Genomic DNA, 17500 nt, shown 5'->3' with positions numbered 1-17500 from the left:
CAACGGCGATGCACTGCAGCGCCAGTTTCTTAGAGCTTTCATATGCATCATTTGAGGAAGACCAGCTCTGCTGTAGTGCTCCTTTCACCTGCCCAGCCTGCACGCCGGAAATGTTGGCTGTTTCAGCAGATGGAAACAGAAAGCTATATCGCTTTCGCCGAAACGGAAGGTGATCTTTCTTCCAGTCTTTTTATTGATTTATTTTCTTACTTCATATATTTCATGAATGGATTTTCTATTTTTCTTTCTTCCTCAGCTCTGATGATCCTGGCTTTTTTGAGGGGCTCTTTGTGGCTGAAGACAGTGCGGTGTCTAGATTTGTAGACACCATACAGAAAGCAGTGAAAAATGCAAGTTGACAAAATAGTTGTTACAATAATAAACATAACCCCCACTTCAACTACTTCTGCCTACCAACTTTAAAATCAAATTGAGAGAATAAATGCCATATATTGAATGACACCATTGCTTTTATTTGATTTGTCATGTTTGTTTTGTGTGTCATAGACACAGGGAAGAGGCACATGTGGGGACTCCCATTGGACAGCAGCGAGGAAACTTCAAGGAGGGCTTCAAAATTGGATGAAGAGGGATGGAGGTTGCTGTGTGTCGCCATGGGTTCCTTTTGAAAGCCCTTAATATGTACAGGGGGAGATATTTGCCTACCCTCTGTACCTTCAAAGGGAGCTCATGCCAGCCAAGGCACAATTCTTTGCAATGGACGTGGCATGCAAATACTGGCCATACCTGGAGAAAGTTGCTAGTGTCCTTCCTGCTCTTCAGGAACTGACCACTATGAAACCCTTTCTAAGTGTGATGCATGCTCGAGCCCATGCTACTAAGTGTGAGGTGTGTATAATATTTTGGCATCATATGTACATTTGTAATATTTACAAGCACATTAATAATATGAAATATAAGTTAAGCTACACTATATTATCTTGTCTTTTTTGCATAACCATTTCTTGCATGGAATGTAATGACCTTTGATGCAAATTGTGGTTTGTGATATTGGGCTATATAAATAAAATTAAATTGAATTTCTTCCACCCTTTACCAACAGATTAATTGGAGTGGCAGGAACCAGGAAGGAGCAGGGACAACCGCTGGTGAGGAGGTGGAGCAAGTGAACAGTTACCTCTCACGTTGTGCCCTGACAACCAAATATATGTCCAAAGCAGGTGATCCGAGTTTGCAATATTCGTGTATACTTTTTTTAGATTGATCATCATAACCTCATTATTTGCTTTCAACAGCACGGGTGGACATGCTTACATTGCATGCAATAGGGTGGAATGAGAAAAAAATCTCTCTTTACATCAGGCACTTTCCACAAGATATATGAAGGTAAGTCTCATATTAATTGTTTTGTGTGTCCTTTTGTTGTGTTTGCTTGGCCTGTTGTTAATCATACAAAGTTTTAATCCTGATTATTGTATAACACTGTTCATCAGACTTTTCAGAGACTCCATGATGAGACTGCAAGGCTAGCTGACCTAAAAACAGAGCTAGATTGCACAGATGAAGTGGTGTCACAGTGGCTATCTGATGTAAAGGAATGGGCAGCTGGTGGTAAGCAAAAGAAAAAACAAACATCCCTTTCTACAATCTAAAGTTTGATATTAAAGAGCAGCAAAAAATAGTAGGCGGATCATCATCTATGTAACCCGCACTCACACACACAAGATGAGACAGTCACAATGTAAATCAAAACTGCTTTTATTTGTATAAGAGCAGGCAAAGGTACATTAAGGAAAATCCAGAGGGAGAATGGTCGAGGAAAGCGTAGGGTCGAGAGCCGGGTAATCAGGATGATACAGAAGGGCAAATCTACAAATAGAGTGGTCAAGGGAAGCAAGGGGTCAAGCCGGGTAATCAAATGTATAGACGAGGTAATCTAACAAGTAGAAAAGACAGGGAAAAACTAGGGGATCACTAGTCGCTGGCAAAGTGCAGGGGTAAACTATACGATAACCAACAAATGAGAAATTAATGTGTAGTGGTAGATATAGTAAAACAAAGCAGCGGTGCAGGTGAAACGAATGACAGGTGATTAGGACTGTGGCAGGTGTGTGCAATGAGGGGCTGAGAGAGGCGAGTGCGGAAGTGTCTAATACTCTGGCGATAGGGAGCGGGCATGAGTGCCCGAGGGGAGAATGCGAGCGAGCGTGAAAGCTCGGGAAACTGAACGAGTGTGGGAACTCGAGGGAATGGGTTGAGCCGAAGAGGCGGGATTCGTTACAATCTAATGTGATGCCACATTTATGTCAGGTTTATTAGTATATTCCAGTTCCCTGCAGGAAGTGCACATACAAAGTTTAAATAAGTTGGATTAAAAGGTTTTACATAAAATTCAAACAGAGAAACGGTTCTGTGTTGTTTTAACAGTAAATTTGCTTTCACTATATCTGCTACAGAGACACCTGATACATCTCGTGCCAGTCAAGGCACAACACACAGAGGAATGCAGCAATCAATTGAGGGGCTCTACCTTAGTGTGAGGCACCGGAAGCGAACCCTCTACCGTCAGAATGGTATAACTATATAATATAATAGGTTGATAAATTCAGGCTACTGTATGCATCCTACTCCACCAACATGGAATTAGCAAATAATGTAGTAGCACAGTTCAGCTCAATCATTGAATTCTGTTCTTTAAATGACCAGTCTGTAGGATTTAGTGGTATCTATCAGTGAGGTTTGACGATTGCAACCAGCTTCCCTCACCTCTATCTTTCCAAGCTACGGTAGCCGACGAGAAAATGTGAGAGGTACTATCTAAACCCAGTGTTTGTTTGTCCGTAGTGTGGCTACTGTAGGAACGTGGAGGTGCAACATAGCGGCCTCCGTGGAAGGGGAACGTATTTAGATACAAAACTGCCCATTCTAAATTAATTAATGCACAATTATTATTTTCAGGCAATCATGAAAAGTGTGTGTGTTAGTTATTCCTGCAAATAGATTCCCCCCAAAATGTTACACACTGAACAATTTGTTTCCCATGTCAGTCTACATTATGATTTTCACATACTTCAATAACTGCAGCTTTGCTTTTCAATTTTTTGGTGCTATAATTTTTTTCTCGTTGAAGAGTTCTGTCAAAAACCTCTGCCTCTGTACTTCATGTCTTTCTAGACAGCAGCAAGTTTCGCCATCGCCTTCGAAGGAAGCTGGCAGAAGACAAAAAACTCCTTCTTCAGGAGATACAGAAATACAATGATCTTGTACTAGAATCAGCAACAACCATTGATGTAGCTGTGGTGGAGCATTCCCTAACTGGAGAGAGTACTGTGTCTCAAATATGGCCGTGGGAGGTTCATGGCAGTGGTATGTCTGTTTTTAGATGCTTCACAGGAATTTATTTACAGTTCTGCTTTATAGAGTACACTGAACTAAGGCATGCATGTTACATATTGAGTGTTGTAATATTAATTTAGTTTAATGGTGTATTTTCAGTTTCCTTATGTATCAATTTGATAAAAAAGTCAATGTTTGTAGTGATTATGCAAGATTGTCTCATGTATACATATAACTGTTATTGATTCTTAGCAAACATGTCAATCAAGAAACGAGTGCACGACCAAGTGATGTTAACAAGGCGACTGCATGAGGAAACAAGAGTTTTGGTGTTGGAGATGGCACAACACTGCACATGGTTGCAGAGCCTGGCAATGGTTCTCAAGAACAAGTTGGCTGAGGAGGGTAAGTTTAATTAAAACCCTGTCCATCTAATGTGTTAAAAAAAACACACAAAAAACACATCAGTCACAGAACTTGGATGGAGTAGAATGGTTATGGCTCTCTTTGCCGTGGTCCTTTGAGATATACATAAAATGGGGATTAAAGTTGTTACTGTAGCTATGGTAACAAGTCAGTAAGGCTATAAAGATTCACATTTGCTTGAAAGATGTGCAGATTTGTTCTACTATGTTTGTTACTGGAAAGCAGAAATGAACAAAAGAATTTGAACATTGGAATTTGTTTCCTGATGTGTTACATGGGGTTAGCATAACATCAAGATTAATCTTATTATTATCTCCTCCAGTCAACATAGAAAACCTTGCTGGTCAGCAAGTAACAAAATGTGTTACTTCAGCACAACTGTAGTGAAGAAGAAAACTGTTAACTTAAAACAGCTATCAGACATATATATGCTGCTTTGGGCCTCCCTCCATAAAGTAACCTCAGTGAACAATCTTGCCTTAAGTTGTTTTATACAGAAGCTAGCCTGTGTCCCATGTCAGCGATACACATAAAAATGCCAATCATCCTGCTATTTAGATTTGAATTGTTGATATCTTTTTACTCCATTTAAGTTATTTGGCCTTATGAAACAATCTTAAAGGTAGTATCAGTGATTTCAGGCCCAAACATAAATGATCACATTCATCTAATCTTTCCTAACGATCCGCTAGCTGCCCGCCCCATAAGCAAGCCGTCAAAAATACGCGTCTCTGTAGGCAGCCTAGGCTCTGAGATCTGCACACAAAACAATTACGCTTACAACCACTCAAAACCAAAATAAATAGTGTTCCAACCAATCACAGCGGGTTTTGTGAGGTTTTGCGCTCGTGCACGGCTGCCTATGACGGCTGCACGCGAAAACCTCACAACACCCACCCCTGTCGGGTGATTGGTTGGAACACTATTTATTTTGGTTTTGAGTGGTTGCTTATGGGGCGGGCAGCTAGCGGATCGTTAGGAAAGATTAGATGAATGTGATCATTTATGTTTGGGCCTGAAATCGCTAATACAACCTTTAATATAGTTTGTCTTTAATGTAATCTCGTTTGTATTTTGAGACGTAGACCAGGGAAATGAGGGACTTTGCTGTCTCTTAAGAAGAAGACTGTCAGAGGTGTCAGAAAGGTTCCAAGTGGTCCTCCAACAGTACAAGACTGCCTTAGGTCCTGAGGCCTCTGTCCTTCTACATGTAGAAGAGGAAGATCAAAGTGGCCTCAGTAGTCCAGACACCAGTGAGGATGAAGAGGAAAACACAATTTAGATAATTTATTTATTATTATGTATGTTTGTTTGTTTGTTTTTTGGAATAACCCCCTGTTACTGTTATTCTTAATAATTTATTTGTGTATTTTATTAATGCTTTACACACCTTACTTATTCTAAAACAGCTGAAATTCACCCTCTTATCCTAATTCTTGCTTTTTGGTTTTTCTGTATTTCCCCAGATGGAAGCTACACGAAGGACTATGTTGAAGGAAATGGACTTGCCCTATATCTGTGTATTATTAGTATGCTGATTGATTAACCACATCAAAATCTTGTTGAAAATTCAAACTGTGTCTTTAGATTTTCCAAGCAATTTAGTAAGCACATTGCACAGTTCGTTGAAAATGCACAAACCTCTCAGTATAGGTGCACCGATCTTATTCAAAATTGTCAACTTTGCATGTATGATATTACCAGATGTAGTTACTGGGCTCATATGATATTAGGGTAGTGAATACTCTTTTAAGAGAGAATTGTGGTGACCCTGTGACCTTTCCTTTTGCACCATGCAAGGTTAGGCCAAACTTTTGACTTGCATACAACAAATGTTATGAACCAATGTCTGTAATTTGCTGAGCAATGAATCATGTCATGTTGACCTTATGACATTCCCTGTAGCAAAATCATTAGACCAGAATGTAAAATTGAATATTGTCTAATTGGGCAGATTGCCATGAAATCTTGTAAGCACATGATGACTTTGGTGACCTCATGACAATTCCTCTATCATAACATTTAGGCCTTAATGTAAAAACTCATTCTTGATTGCATTTCTCAATATTCACTTATTCTGTGGTGCAGCAGCAGTGTCTGTGTCAGTCTATGACATTTTGTTTTTCCCCAGAGGAGGCTGCCTATGGATCACTACTTGATTGAGTGTATATAACTGTTATGTAACTTTATATTACTGCAAAGATGCATTATAGTATGTAACAGAAAAATACACCGTTTTTTATATTACGATTATACTTTATATTGTATATTATTACAGTTGACAGATGACTTAATTCTTTGTTCTGCTGGAGCTTTTTGCAAGTGAACTTAACCTCACAGTCCAATGTTTTTAAATACAGCCTTATGGCTTGTTTGACAAATATGCATTTGGTGTATTTTCACTGGTATTGTTGTGAAAGACAAGAAATAAAGTATTTCCAAAGATGAATATTTTGTTTTTACTTTCATACTTTATTGAAAAACAATATTTTATATTTTTATAGTTGATAAAAAACATCACACTGTGTAATCTTGTTTATAGATACACTTTTAACAGTTTAAACTCTGTTTAACATCAAACTGCATTATTAATTAATAACTTTAATGCATGGCTTTTTACTTATTTTCAAACAATCAACCTTGTTTGTAATTAAACAAGATCTATCATAATAATGTGTATCTGTTAGGTGTATAATGTTACAGTTTTTCTCTAATGCTGAAACACTATAACTATGGATTTGAACTCAAATTTCAAAAACACAACACCGTTTATCAAAAAGCATACCCTTTTCCCCAAACTATAAACACTACTCCCCAGTTTTGACACATGAGTCAGATTTATTAAACTTTCACTGCAAAACTTTACACACACATCCATTTATCATTGCCTACACAATGTTGTAATTTAGAAAGCACTACACAAAGAGTCAAAACTGATCACACAGCAATCAGAACCTTCAACACACTATCAGAAAAAAAGGTACAAAAGCTGTAACTGGGACAGTACCCTTCAAAAGGGTTCTAATATGTACCATTTAGGTACTAATATGTACACGTTTGGTAGCAATATGTACCTTTGAGGGACTTATATGCACTCTTTAGGTACAAAGGTGTACCTTTTGAAAAGGTACCACCACAGTGACAGCTTTTGTACCTTTTTTTCTGAAAGTGCAGATCGATGAAACGGACAAGATGAGAGGGGGAGGAGAAAGGGGAAGGGCAAAGAGACAAGCAGTCTCAGATGAGATTTGTGCCAGCTCCCTAGTTGGGGTCATCCCTCTGTTCCCACAGCTCTAAGTTACCATGGCCCTATGTTTTCTCTGCCCTATGTTCCCACATTTCTGAGAATTTTCTTTTACGGAAAATTTTGAAAATTAGGTTCTGTGTTCCCACAACCATATGTTCCCACAGTCCTATGTTCTCTCTATATTTTTCTAATTTCAAAGATTTTTCTCAAAATGAAATTCTTAGTCAAGTAATTTTCTTACCACATTTAACCCTCCCTTGTCCCCTAAACAGTTACTGTAAGCAAGAAGCGCCAAGTCACCAAAAGGTCGGGAGAAATCTGTCAGGAACTCTATGAACCCACATTTCTAGGACATTTTCAAAATTGAGTATTGTGTTCATACATTTCCCTATAATTTCAACAGCTAGTCTATACTACTACAGCTAGTCTACACTACAGCTATTCTACACTGCTACAGCTAGTTAGGGATAGGTTTAGGGTTAGGGTAACACTAACCCTCTGTGGGAACAAAGAGCTGTGGGAACTTAGGGCTCTGGGAACATAAGGCTGTGGTAACACAGGGCTGTGGGAACATAGGCACGCTCCCCTTGTAGAGACGTGCCATTGAACTTGTTACTAAGCGTACAAATCAGCGTCCATACTTGAAGTTCTTCCAGTTTCCAGAGTAGGGTTAGTTTTATGGTTATAAAATTGTAGCTTTACTATATATATCAACAATCTCCTACAGTTGAAACATACATTATACTATATTTACAGTTTTTACAATCGCTATGACAATTTGTTCTGTACTTTTAACAAATTTCCTAAACTCTTAACGCACCAACACACCTACAACACACAATTGGCAAAACATTTAATTTCATGCTCAAAATCACACACTAAACTCCAACACTAATTTTCAAAATACAATAATACACTAGCAACATTACACAATGTCTACCAAAACACTGCAAACATGTCTCAAAATCAAATAATTTTTCAAAACTCTAACATATGTTCTCGTCCAAGAGGAAGATTTAGTCAATAATAGCACAATGTCATAAAAACACTATCATCAGCTGAAATTACAGAAACTGCATTATTTTATATGTGTCAGGTCTTATACAATAGACAGTATATTGTATTGATCATAGATTGTGTTTTCCAGTTTCTTTTGAAGCCTCTCTACATTTTTGTTTTGTTGGGTTTAGGTCTTTTGCTGCAGAAATTCAATAAAAAAAGACACATCTCAGAGTGCTTTATAGAATGTACGGTTAATGAAAAAACGAAGACAGAGACAGAATTGCTGCAATAAAGACTTTATTTGCAAAAGGACATTACTGCAAGATAACAAAAATATGCAATATAGCTGCCATTTTACAGTATTATGTGAAAATACAAAATATACTGAACAGAAAAAGCACCAGAAGAATAAAAAAAAGAAGAAAAGAAAGTCATCTTCTAATCTGCCCGGTCTTCTGCATTTGGCCACATGTTCTCATCCATATTACACCTGATATCTTCTCTGGCAAGGCATCGTGGGAAGAATCTTTTGGCATGCCTTATCCACCCCTGGCAGTGTTCAGCTGTGATGTCTTGGCATGCAGCATCCATTGCATCTAGGAGGGACATTTGGTCCTGTGGATGATGGTCAAAAACCTTCCATCTCCAGGATGAGAAAACTCCTCAATGGGGTTGAGGAAAGGGGAGTAAGGAACAAGGAAAAGGGACATCATCCTAGGATGGGCGTCAAACCATGCTGTGACTGCACGGGAATGGTGGAAGGCCACATTGTCGCACTACTCTCCCTTGCCCTTGTCCCACTCCTCTCCATTGTCCTGTTATACGTCTTCCTCTACCTAGTGCAGACATTTTTCTTTCTTTCTTTTGTTGCTCTATATTGTTCCCTTTCCACAAAACATCAGCCCAAAAGGTCCTCTTTTACATTATACCTTATGGTCATGCGATTGAAAGAACCTCAACACCTGAGTGTGTTTCCTAGATTGGAATCAGCTGTGATTTATATATTTGCATAATTCAATCAGCTGTTTCTCAGTAACAATACAATAAAATACAGGGGATATATATGTGTTTCAATTCACAATATAAACAGCTGTTTATAGCCTGTAAGGTTAGGTTTAGAACATGGTGTTATCTGTTCTGACATACAGTGTTAAAGCATTGGTAAATTTGGCAATAAAAATCCATTGTTTTGGTCTTGTTTGAGCTTGTGTGTAAAAGAAGTTCAAGCATTTTAAATTTGTGTTAATTGTATGCATTTTGTGTTAAAGCAACAAGAAATGTGTTAATAGTATAGCTTACACAGACAGATATAGTGCTAACTGTGTTAAGAGTTTTGGTAAATTGTTAAAAGTATTGAAAAATCTGTCATAGCAATCGTAAAAAACACAATCAAGATGAAAACACAATCGCGAGGCTATCAGGTCATTGAGTAGGCTATAGCCTTGACTGTTATTGTAGTTGTAGAACAATCAGGGCCGTCTCCAATGTACACTATTTACAGTTTTTTTCCAACTGCTTGCACACATTTTCAAAACTATGTCACCTTTTTTCAAAACTTTCGTAAAACTGCACACACAAAATTGTGTGTAGCCTAGTGTTTTGAAAAAAGTGTTTTATGCCATTGAAAACTGAGTCAAAGGCTGAGAAATAGTTTATTGTTTTTGGAGATGTGGTGTGCAGTTTAGCACTTTGAGTGAGAGGTTTCAAAAAATCGTGTGAAATAAAAAAGATTTTTGTGTGTAAGCAGTTGGGGAAAAAACTGTATAAACTACAATTCCCACGAGAGACGCGCCATTGAACTTCTTACAAAGTGTACAAATCAGTCACCATACTTGTAGTTCTTCTGGTTTCCCGACCAGGAATAATGTTATAAATATTTGTACTAGTATTCTATATTAAGAAACATACATTATGCTATATTTATATATGATTAGGATGAAGAAAAAAATCGCCAAGACTTCAAATCTGTGGTTTTAGCTGGTAGGCTACAGTAGACATGAATTCAAGGTTGTCGGCGGGAGTTATGCTAACGTTACCCTTCAAAGAGCGACTTTAAAAAAAAAAGTTTTATTTAAGATTGTTTATTTATTTAATTATGGCCTGAAAATGTTTGCTTTACCAACTGATGAATGTAATAAACTGCCACTTATAAATATGTCAGCATTAGATGCAATAAGTATACAAACAATACCCTAATATTGAAGAATTCCAAAATGTGTGAAATAGGCTACTCTCCAGATCAAGACCTTCTCAATAAATCAATATTTGGCTTTTTAACTAGTGACAAAAACTGTTCAGTTCTAGAAGATAAAATCATTTATTTTATTTGGATGAATTAGTCTGTTTATCAGATTTACCAATTGCTATCATTTGTTTGTCAAGAACAATAGATAAAATTGAACTGCAAGCAAAAACTTGGGGCCACTGTTTCAAATATGTGAGTGGCTCCTCCCTAACAAATGTAACCTCACTCTAATTTTTTTATAAAACTTGAGAGCCCTGATTAAATTATATATGCTAACCTACATTTTTATAAAAAAATAATCCACTTGTAAAGTTTAACAAATTTCACATATAAATATGCTCAATGTAATCTGTTTTTTTCTCAACCGCTTCATCCTCATATTGTTTTAAATTAAATTTAAGTATGGAAAAGTAAATACAAAAATTATCATCTTTTGCAAGTGTTATTGTAGTGTATTTGTGTTCTTTCACAAAAATATAAGTGAAAATATTGCAAATGCTTATTTATTGCTTAATTACTCACTAGAGGCTTAAAGAATGATCAAACAAATTTATTGACAAGGTGCATAACAAATTGAAACTATATAGTCTTTGGCAATTGGACCACATCAAGACATCATTCTTTTAAGAGAAATGCATGATATGAAAAGGGATATCCCCTACATGGAGCCGACACTGGTGGTGGTGAAGGGGTGAGTAGCAATGCTGAGATCTAGATGAATGTGGAGCTCTTCTCCTGATGAGCACAGTGGAGGGACCTACTGTATGACACGATTGGCTCAAGAGGGTTGAGATGAAAATACATTTGGTTTAAGACATAAAACACCCAGTCAGCTGATGAGTTTGGAGTAGAAGAGAGTGAGAGAGACACAATGTAAAAGATATGATATAATGTGCGAGTATAAAGAAGGACAGTCTTATTTGTTGAACTTCATATTTTAGCTTCATGTCAAACAAGCCATAAGGCTGTATTTCTTAACAGTGGACTGTGAGGTTAAGTGAACTTGAAAAGCACAGAAAACAGTGCAATTTATAATCATGAAATATGAAACATGCTTTTGAATAACATCTGAAATAGAAAAATCAGTTGGATTAAGTACATTTCTAGTACATTCCCTTTCGAGATTAAATTCCAGGTCATATTCTTGGAGATGTTCCCCTTTTCAATACTACAGAAAGATGAGATATGACTTCAAATGCAGCACAGAAACAATTTAATAAATAGCCTGAAACCAAAATGGAGTTATAAATATACATTTTATTTATTTTCATTATTTTGGAGTGAATCCTTTGGCTGCCAGGACTGGGCCCACTGCTCACCACTAAAAACAGAAGGGAATTTTTTTCTGTTACTGGTTGGGGTTTACAATAAACTTAAAACATTACCGAACATGTCTTTTATAAGTATAAGTTTCATTTTCCGTCTATGAAGGACCACCTCCTTCATGCATGCATTAATGGTGGTGGTCCTTCATAGATGGAAAATGAAACTGTTATACTTATAAAAGACATGTTCGTAATGATGTGTGCTTCACACTTAAAAGGCTTGTTTAATCTGAAACAGAACAGATTAATAAAAAATTGTAGCAAAAAAGAAAAAGTTTAAGTGAATAAATAATATATGCATTAATTCATAAAGCAGAAGAACAGAATAATACATACCATACTGGACAGGACTCCCAGTCAACCAGCATTTCTGCTTTGCCCTAATGTAAGAAAAGACAAAAAATAAAATCCATTCTTAGCATAAGTCTATTTTGTCTGATTATAGGCATTGAGTTTCATTGATTTTCAGAAGACACTCCTTCATAAACTGTAATTCAAAAAGACTGAACACATAAAAAGTATCTACCTAACAAATATGGTATGTATAATATGTATTTGCCAAAACACACGGAAGTTTCTAAATCATATATTACACTCTGCATACTGCCTACACTCTGCAGTTCCTTTATGACTGTCTAACCTTCCTCACTCTTTCTCTTACTACACTCCTGATGGGGAAAACCTCTAGGCGAGTGTGGTAGGAGCAATCTGTGAACATCAAAAACACATTTCAAATATTTCTTAGATAGTTAGATTAGGAACAAAATAAACACAACTATGAAGACTTAAGTAGTGACCAGACTTGCAAGGAAGACAAGTGATGTTTATCACTAATCAAAACATGTATCATGTAACCAAATTACTCTCGGTTCCAATGTGGTATGCTTGCTTGAATAACCATACTACTGCTAAGCCACAGCTCACAACTAAGAACCCTCCACTGCTGCTACTTCTACTATTTGGCAATGCATTTTGGTCAAATTTGACTAATTAAGCCTGTTGGATTTTATAGCTTGTCAATTGTAATAATCTCAATAATACTAATCATTCCTATTCTATATCTATTATGAATAATCATGGTTACGTGTGCTACAGCTGGACTAGCTGGACTGGTCAAGACATTTACATACAGTATTGTTGCCCTGTTGTTGATTTGACTGCTTGTATTGTAAATATTGTATTTATTTGTAAGTCACTTTGGATAAAAGCGTTTGCTAAATAATTCATTAAATAAATAAAATTGTGAATACCGGAAATTGTCTGTTGTAGTAGTTAAAAAAATAAGCAATTGAACTGAAGCTGAATTAACAGGGGTTAAGTTGCAATGTTTAGCAAAGTATGAATCATTGCATTTACATGCACTTACTCTTTTGGTGCCTTTTCCTTTCAGGCATATGCCTTGGTCCCCCTGTGGGATATAAGATTACAGTCCAGCCATATATCCACTCAGAAAAGAAAAAAAAACACATTTACAATAATTAGACAAAATGCACTTTGTGATGTCTTTTCAACATAAATATGTATCCCTGGTGTGTCTAGACACCCCTGAAATATGAGAAAAGACCATCCTCTCAGTTGATGTGTGTGCAAACACGCTGTTTAATTTGGCTCCAGATTTTACATCACATGCAGGCTCATTGGAAAATAGTAATCATAGTAGGCTTATAGAATACTCCATCTAAAATGACCTGTTTCAGACAGGGTCTGCATAAAGGACCAGTTTAAGATAAATAAGGACTTTTATAGGATCATGCAAAGCTACTCTAGTGGAGTATCAGAATAAAAATATAGAACTGGAAATTAGCATAATAGGTCCCCTTTAAATTCTATTTAAGTAATTAATTTACTTATTAGAGAATCTGCTTGACTAATGAGTTCCTTTGAGTTTCATAGTTACCAAGCTATGGTAACAGTTATCAGAACCACCAATAATTACCCTAATAATAATAATAATAATTCATTACATTTATATAGTGCTTTTCTGGGTACTCAAAGCGCTTTACATTGAAGGGGGGGAATCTCCTCAACCACCACCAATGTGCAGCATCCACCTGGATGATGCGACGGCAGCCATATTGCGCCAGTACGCCACCACACACCAGCTTACTGGTGGAGAGGAGACAGTGATGAAGCCAATCAGTATATGGGGATGATTAGGAGGCCATGATGGACAGAGGCCACAGGGCAAATTTGGCCAGGATGCCGGGGTTACACCCCAACACCCCACCGCACCCTACTTTTTTGAAGGACACCCTGGGATTTATAATAACCACAGAGAGTCAGGACCTCAGTTTAACGTCTCATCCGAAGGACGGACAAACATTTACATACCTGACTTTTTTTTTTTTCGCTTTGAGACTGTGCCCCTGGCTGACCCTGTGAAGACATCTGTGGGTTTGGAGAAAGAAAATTACTCATATACCAAATAAATCTTTAACTAATTATATAAATACTTGAAGATCACAACATCGCACAAGTGTGGAAGTACATGTATTAATAGGTGTAAAGTACATGCATTCTTATTGCGATTGAATTAAGGTTGCTCCATTAACTCCACGTGTTTCATTTTCTCGTTTATGTCCATCCTGTTTGTGATAATCCTAACTTGTTTCAACAAGCGTGATCCTGCGCTGACTTGTTCAGGGAACGCAAGGGGTGGGAGAATGGTTAAGTTAAGTGTTCATGGGACACTGACATTCCCAATTATTTTGAATATTAAATTTATCCTAATATCTTTAATAATAAAATTTGGCCTATTAATTTCAGCATTTGATTAGTAGTACTTATTTTACTTTTAGATTTATAATAGACTCACAAAATTCCTTCCAACAGCCCTAGTACAGAATCAGATAGACTTATCATCTATCTAATTATGTAATATCAGAACAACTTTTCTAGCACATTATCCATTGAAAATGAGAACCCTGTAGGTGATGATACACAGGGCAACTTTTTGAGCAATGTTGCTGGGCAATGTTGCCGTCAACGGGCAACCAGATGAGACACAGGACCCACAACCCATCTAAATTATCCAGATAGAAATGTGTTGCCCATTTTCAATGGGAAAGTGCCCAAGGAACAATCCCTCAGCAAGATTGCCCAGCAACATTGCTCAAAAAGTTGCCCTGTGTATCATCACCTAGTGAGTTTTACTTTATCAAGCAGAAAAAAGTTATAGCATGGTGTGTTTGAGGTCATTTCGTTGAAAAGAGCCCTAACCTGCATCAAGCTCTATGGGGAAAAACACTAGAAGTCAAGTAAAGTTAAGGTAACCCATGGGTCAAACACTTTTGGCCTTTACAAATATAAACTGTAACTCTTTAAATTTGTTCTAATTACCTTGCCCCTCCGTGGATTCCGCCTGCTCCACTTGCCCCTCCGTGGATTCCGCCTGCTCCACTTGCCCCTCCGTGGATTCAGCCTGCTCCACTTGCCCCTCCGTGGATTCAGCCTGCTCCACTTGCCCCTCCGTGGATTCAGCCTGCTCCACTTGCCCCTCTGTGGATTCCGCCTGCTCCACTTGCCCCTCCGTGGATTCCACCTGCTCCACTTGCCCCTCCGTGGATTCAGCCTGCTCCACTTGCCCCTCCGTGGATTCAGCCTGCTCCACTTGCCCCTCCGTGGATTCAGCCTGCTCCACTTGCCCCTCTGTGGATTCCGCCTGCTCCACTTGCCCCTCCGTGGATTCCACCTGCTCCACTTGCCCCTCCGTGGATTCCGCCTCGCAGGGTGTGAGCTGCAGAGTAATCAGCTGATCCTCATTGCCACTGGAATCCTGGGTCCATCCTGTGCAAGTTAAACAAGTGTTGTGTTTTGCTTATTTAAAACATAGAGGTTAACCATAAGCTTGATATGTACCTGTTTTAACTGTTAGGTAAATGTGTTTGAATAATATATACCAAATTTTGGATTGCAGGAGAACTATTGAGAGTCTACTGGATGTATTAGATATCTGTAATATATTTGATTGATTTTCTATGACAATAACCAATACAATCTTTAAGTCAGGAAAATAAAACCCAGAGTGCTCATAATATCTATTGAAAAAATTACAAGTATAAATTTTGTTTACAGTCTGGGTCAAACTATTCAGTTAAGACTAGACAGCGTGCGCTAAAAAACTTTGGGCTTTATACCTCAAAGTTAGTAGCAATGTAAGTTTGTGGTGTATCCAGCAAAAATGTGATGGTTTTCTTTTTCTTTGTGTTATTTCTGTTAATGATCTACATTTCTAGCACTGTCCTCGATATTGTTTCAATGAGTATATATAGATTCATTATCATTTGATTCATTGACCCAGTGACCAAAACGGGTCTTTGCAAATGTAATGTGTCAATTAGTATGTCACTCCAAAAATTGATGTGGTCAGTGTGCTTTAAACATTAAAAATATGGTTGTATGTGGGCTGAGAACAGAAATAAAATATGGCTCTTACAAAAACATACCAAACATAATTCTAAAGTTGACAGTATATGCTTGAATGCACTTAACTCTGGGTGCCAAATCCCATTGTAGACCAGTGTGCTGCATGCTATTAATACAAACAGGGCTCAATACACTTAGAATCTACATGTCTACATCTGCAGTTGCAGGAAACTACTCTTTTGAAACAGTTTACTTCAATTCCCATAATCAATTGCCAGGTGTAAATTTTTATGTTTTTCTACCAATTTGCGTCTACATTAAATGTGTTGGTAGAGACGTCACATAGTAGACTATGATCATACAAGCATTCATCAGCAGAAAAAAAGAATGACTGAATTTAACTTTTAGGGGTGAGCCATTCCTTTAAGATTTAAACATTAATAAAATATTTTGCGTACTCAACACAAGTTGTGAACTGTGACTTTAAGATACAGTGCATGCATGCATCTCACCTTCACAAAGGTATTCATAAAATGAACCTATCTTCTGTAGGTAGTCCTGGGCAAAGGTGGAGAGTGTGCAGCGAGGCGTTAATATTTCACACTTAATTTCTTTTTTTGTTCTCCTTTCCTAGTAGCAGAACTGGTTTGTAGCCAATGGCATGGAGTTTCTCAAGCTGCAATGAAAAAATTGTGTGTTTGCTGTTTAAAGTAATAGAAAAACAACATAAAAAATAACTAAGAATATTAATTTAAAAATATATAAATATATAACATTATTAATGACAGCATGCAGGTTACTGCCATTCAGGATTTTTAACCTAATGGTGAGTTTAGCTTTATGTGCAAACAGGAAAGGCTCATACATTACAAGCAAAAAACAACTCTATATAGAAAAACAGTAAAAAGATGAATCTGACACCATGAGGGTACCCTTTATATACTGTTATATAAATATTTATTTTTGTAACAGTAACTCGGGTTTTGCACATACATTGATAAGATTATGTAACCATTGTGCAACTGGACAATGACAATCTAAAGATTTATTAAAAATAAAGGCAGAACCTTAGTGATTACGTGACCAAATGGGTGAATGCTGCACATATTTACAGTTGACGCATGCACATTTTAAAGTGCTTTGAGTAGTACAGTATGAATGCAGTTCATGTCTTATTTCTCATCCACTCGATAAGAAAGTTTGATTATTAAATTGCACCTGTAATTCTGTCATAATGCATGCCTGTATATGTTATGATCTCAAGAATTCCTGAGTTTCAATTATATTTGCTGTTTGTTCAAATTTTGCTCTGGTAGATCATTTAGTTATGTGATGTATTACGGTGAAGATGTGATAACTTTATGGTTGTATTATCACCAATAAAATAAAAAATACAAATCACAATTACGTGTGCCTTCAAAGTTGATAGTTAAATTATACTTTTACATTTATTCTGATGACACAGGGAGGACAAAGTATCATTGGAAAAAAAAGATTCAAATTGATCTATATTGGCAAAAAAAAAAGCCTTTCTGACCTTAAGCTGGCAATGCTCACTTAATAACAAATGGTACCACTGAATCTACTTCCTAG

The 17500-nt window shown here is 37.1% G+C and overlaps 2 protein-coding genes across 4 annotated transcripts; one reads left to right on the top strand and one right to left on the bottom strand.

Annotated features, from left to right (window-relative positions):
* The first annotated feature begins 598 nt into the window (after window positions 1-598).
* LOC127641854 (uncharacterized) lies at window positions 599-6165 on the top strand. Of its 3 annotated transcripts, none has more exons than XM_052124667.1 (9): window positions 599-849; window positions 1064-1181; window positions 1257-1347; window positions 1455-1572; window positions 2418-2534; window positions 3136-3327; window positions 3550-3702; window positions 4809-4976; window positions 5190-6165. In XM_052124667.1, exons 3-9 carry the CDS (start codon window positions 1342-1344, stop codon window positions 5267-5269), a joined length of 834 nt encoding a protein of 277 aa, XP_051980627.1. In that variant the 5' UTR covers window positions 599-849; window positions 1064-1181; window positions 1257-1341; the 3' UTR covers window positions 5270-6165. The 3 variants fall into 3 exon arrangements, with proteins under 3 accessions (XP_051980627.1, XP_051980626.1, XP_051980628.1); XM_052124666.1 differs by having other exon boundaries at window positions 4803-4976; XM_052124668.1 differs by having other exon boundaries at window positions 4803-5024.
* Window positions 6166-10757: 4592 nt separating this feature from the next.
* LOC127641855 (P-selectin glycoprotein ligand 1-like) lies at window positions 10758-16774 on the bottom strand. Its single transcript, XM_052124669.1, has 7 exons — window positions 16694-16774; window positions 16420-16537; window positions 14882-15328; window positions 13874-13930; window positions 12909-12950; window positions 11879-11922; window positions 10758-11538 (listed from the first exon to the last, which is right to left on the bottom strand). Exons 1-6 carry the CDS (start codon window positions 16772-16774, stop codon window positions 11900-11902), a joined length of 768 nt encoding a protein of 255 aa, XP_051980629.1. The 3' UTR covers window positions 10758-11538; window positions 11879-11899.
* Window positions 16775-17500: the final 726 nt, after the last annotated feature.

Source organism: Xyrauchen texanus, unplaced genomic scaffold (assembly GCF_025860055.1).
Source record: "Xyrauchen texanus isolate HMW12.3.18 unplaced genomic scaffold, RBS_HiC_50CHRs HiC_scaffold_201, whole genome shotgun sequence".
Classification (NCBI taxonomy): Eukaryota; Metazoa; Chordata; class Actinopteri; order Cypriniformes; family Catostomidae; genus Xyrauchen; species Xyrauchen texanus.
Note: the sequence above shows the minus strand (reverse complement) of the source record. Positions and strands in the feature narration are given on the sequence as shown.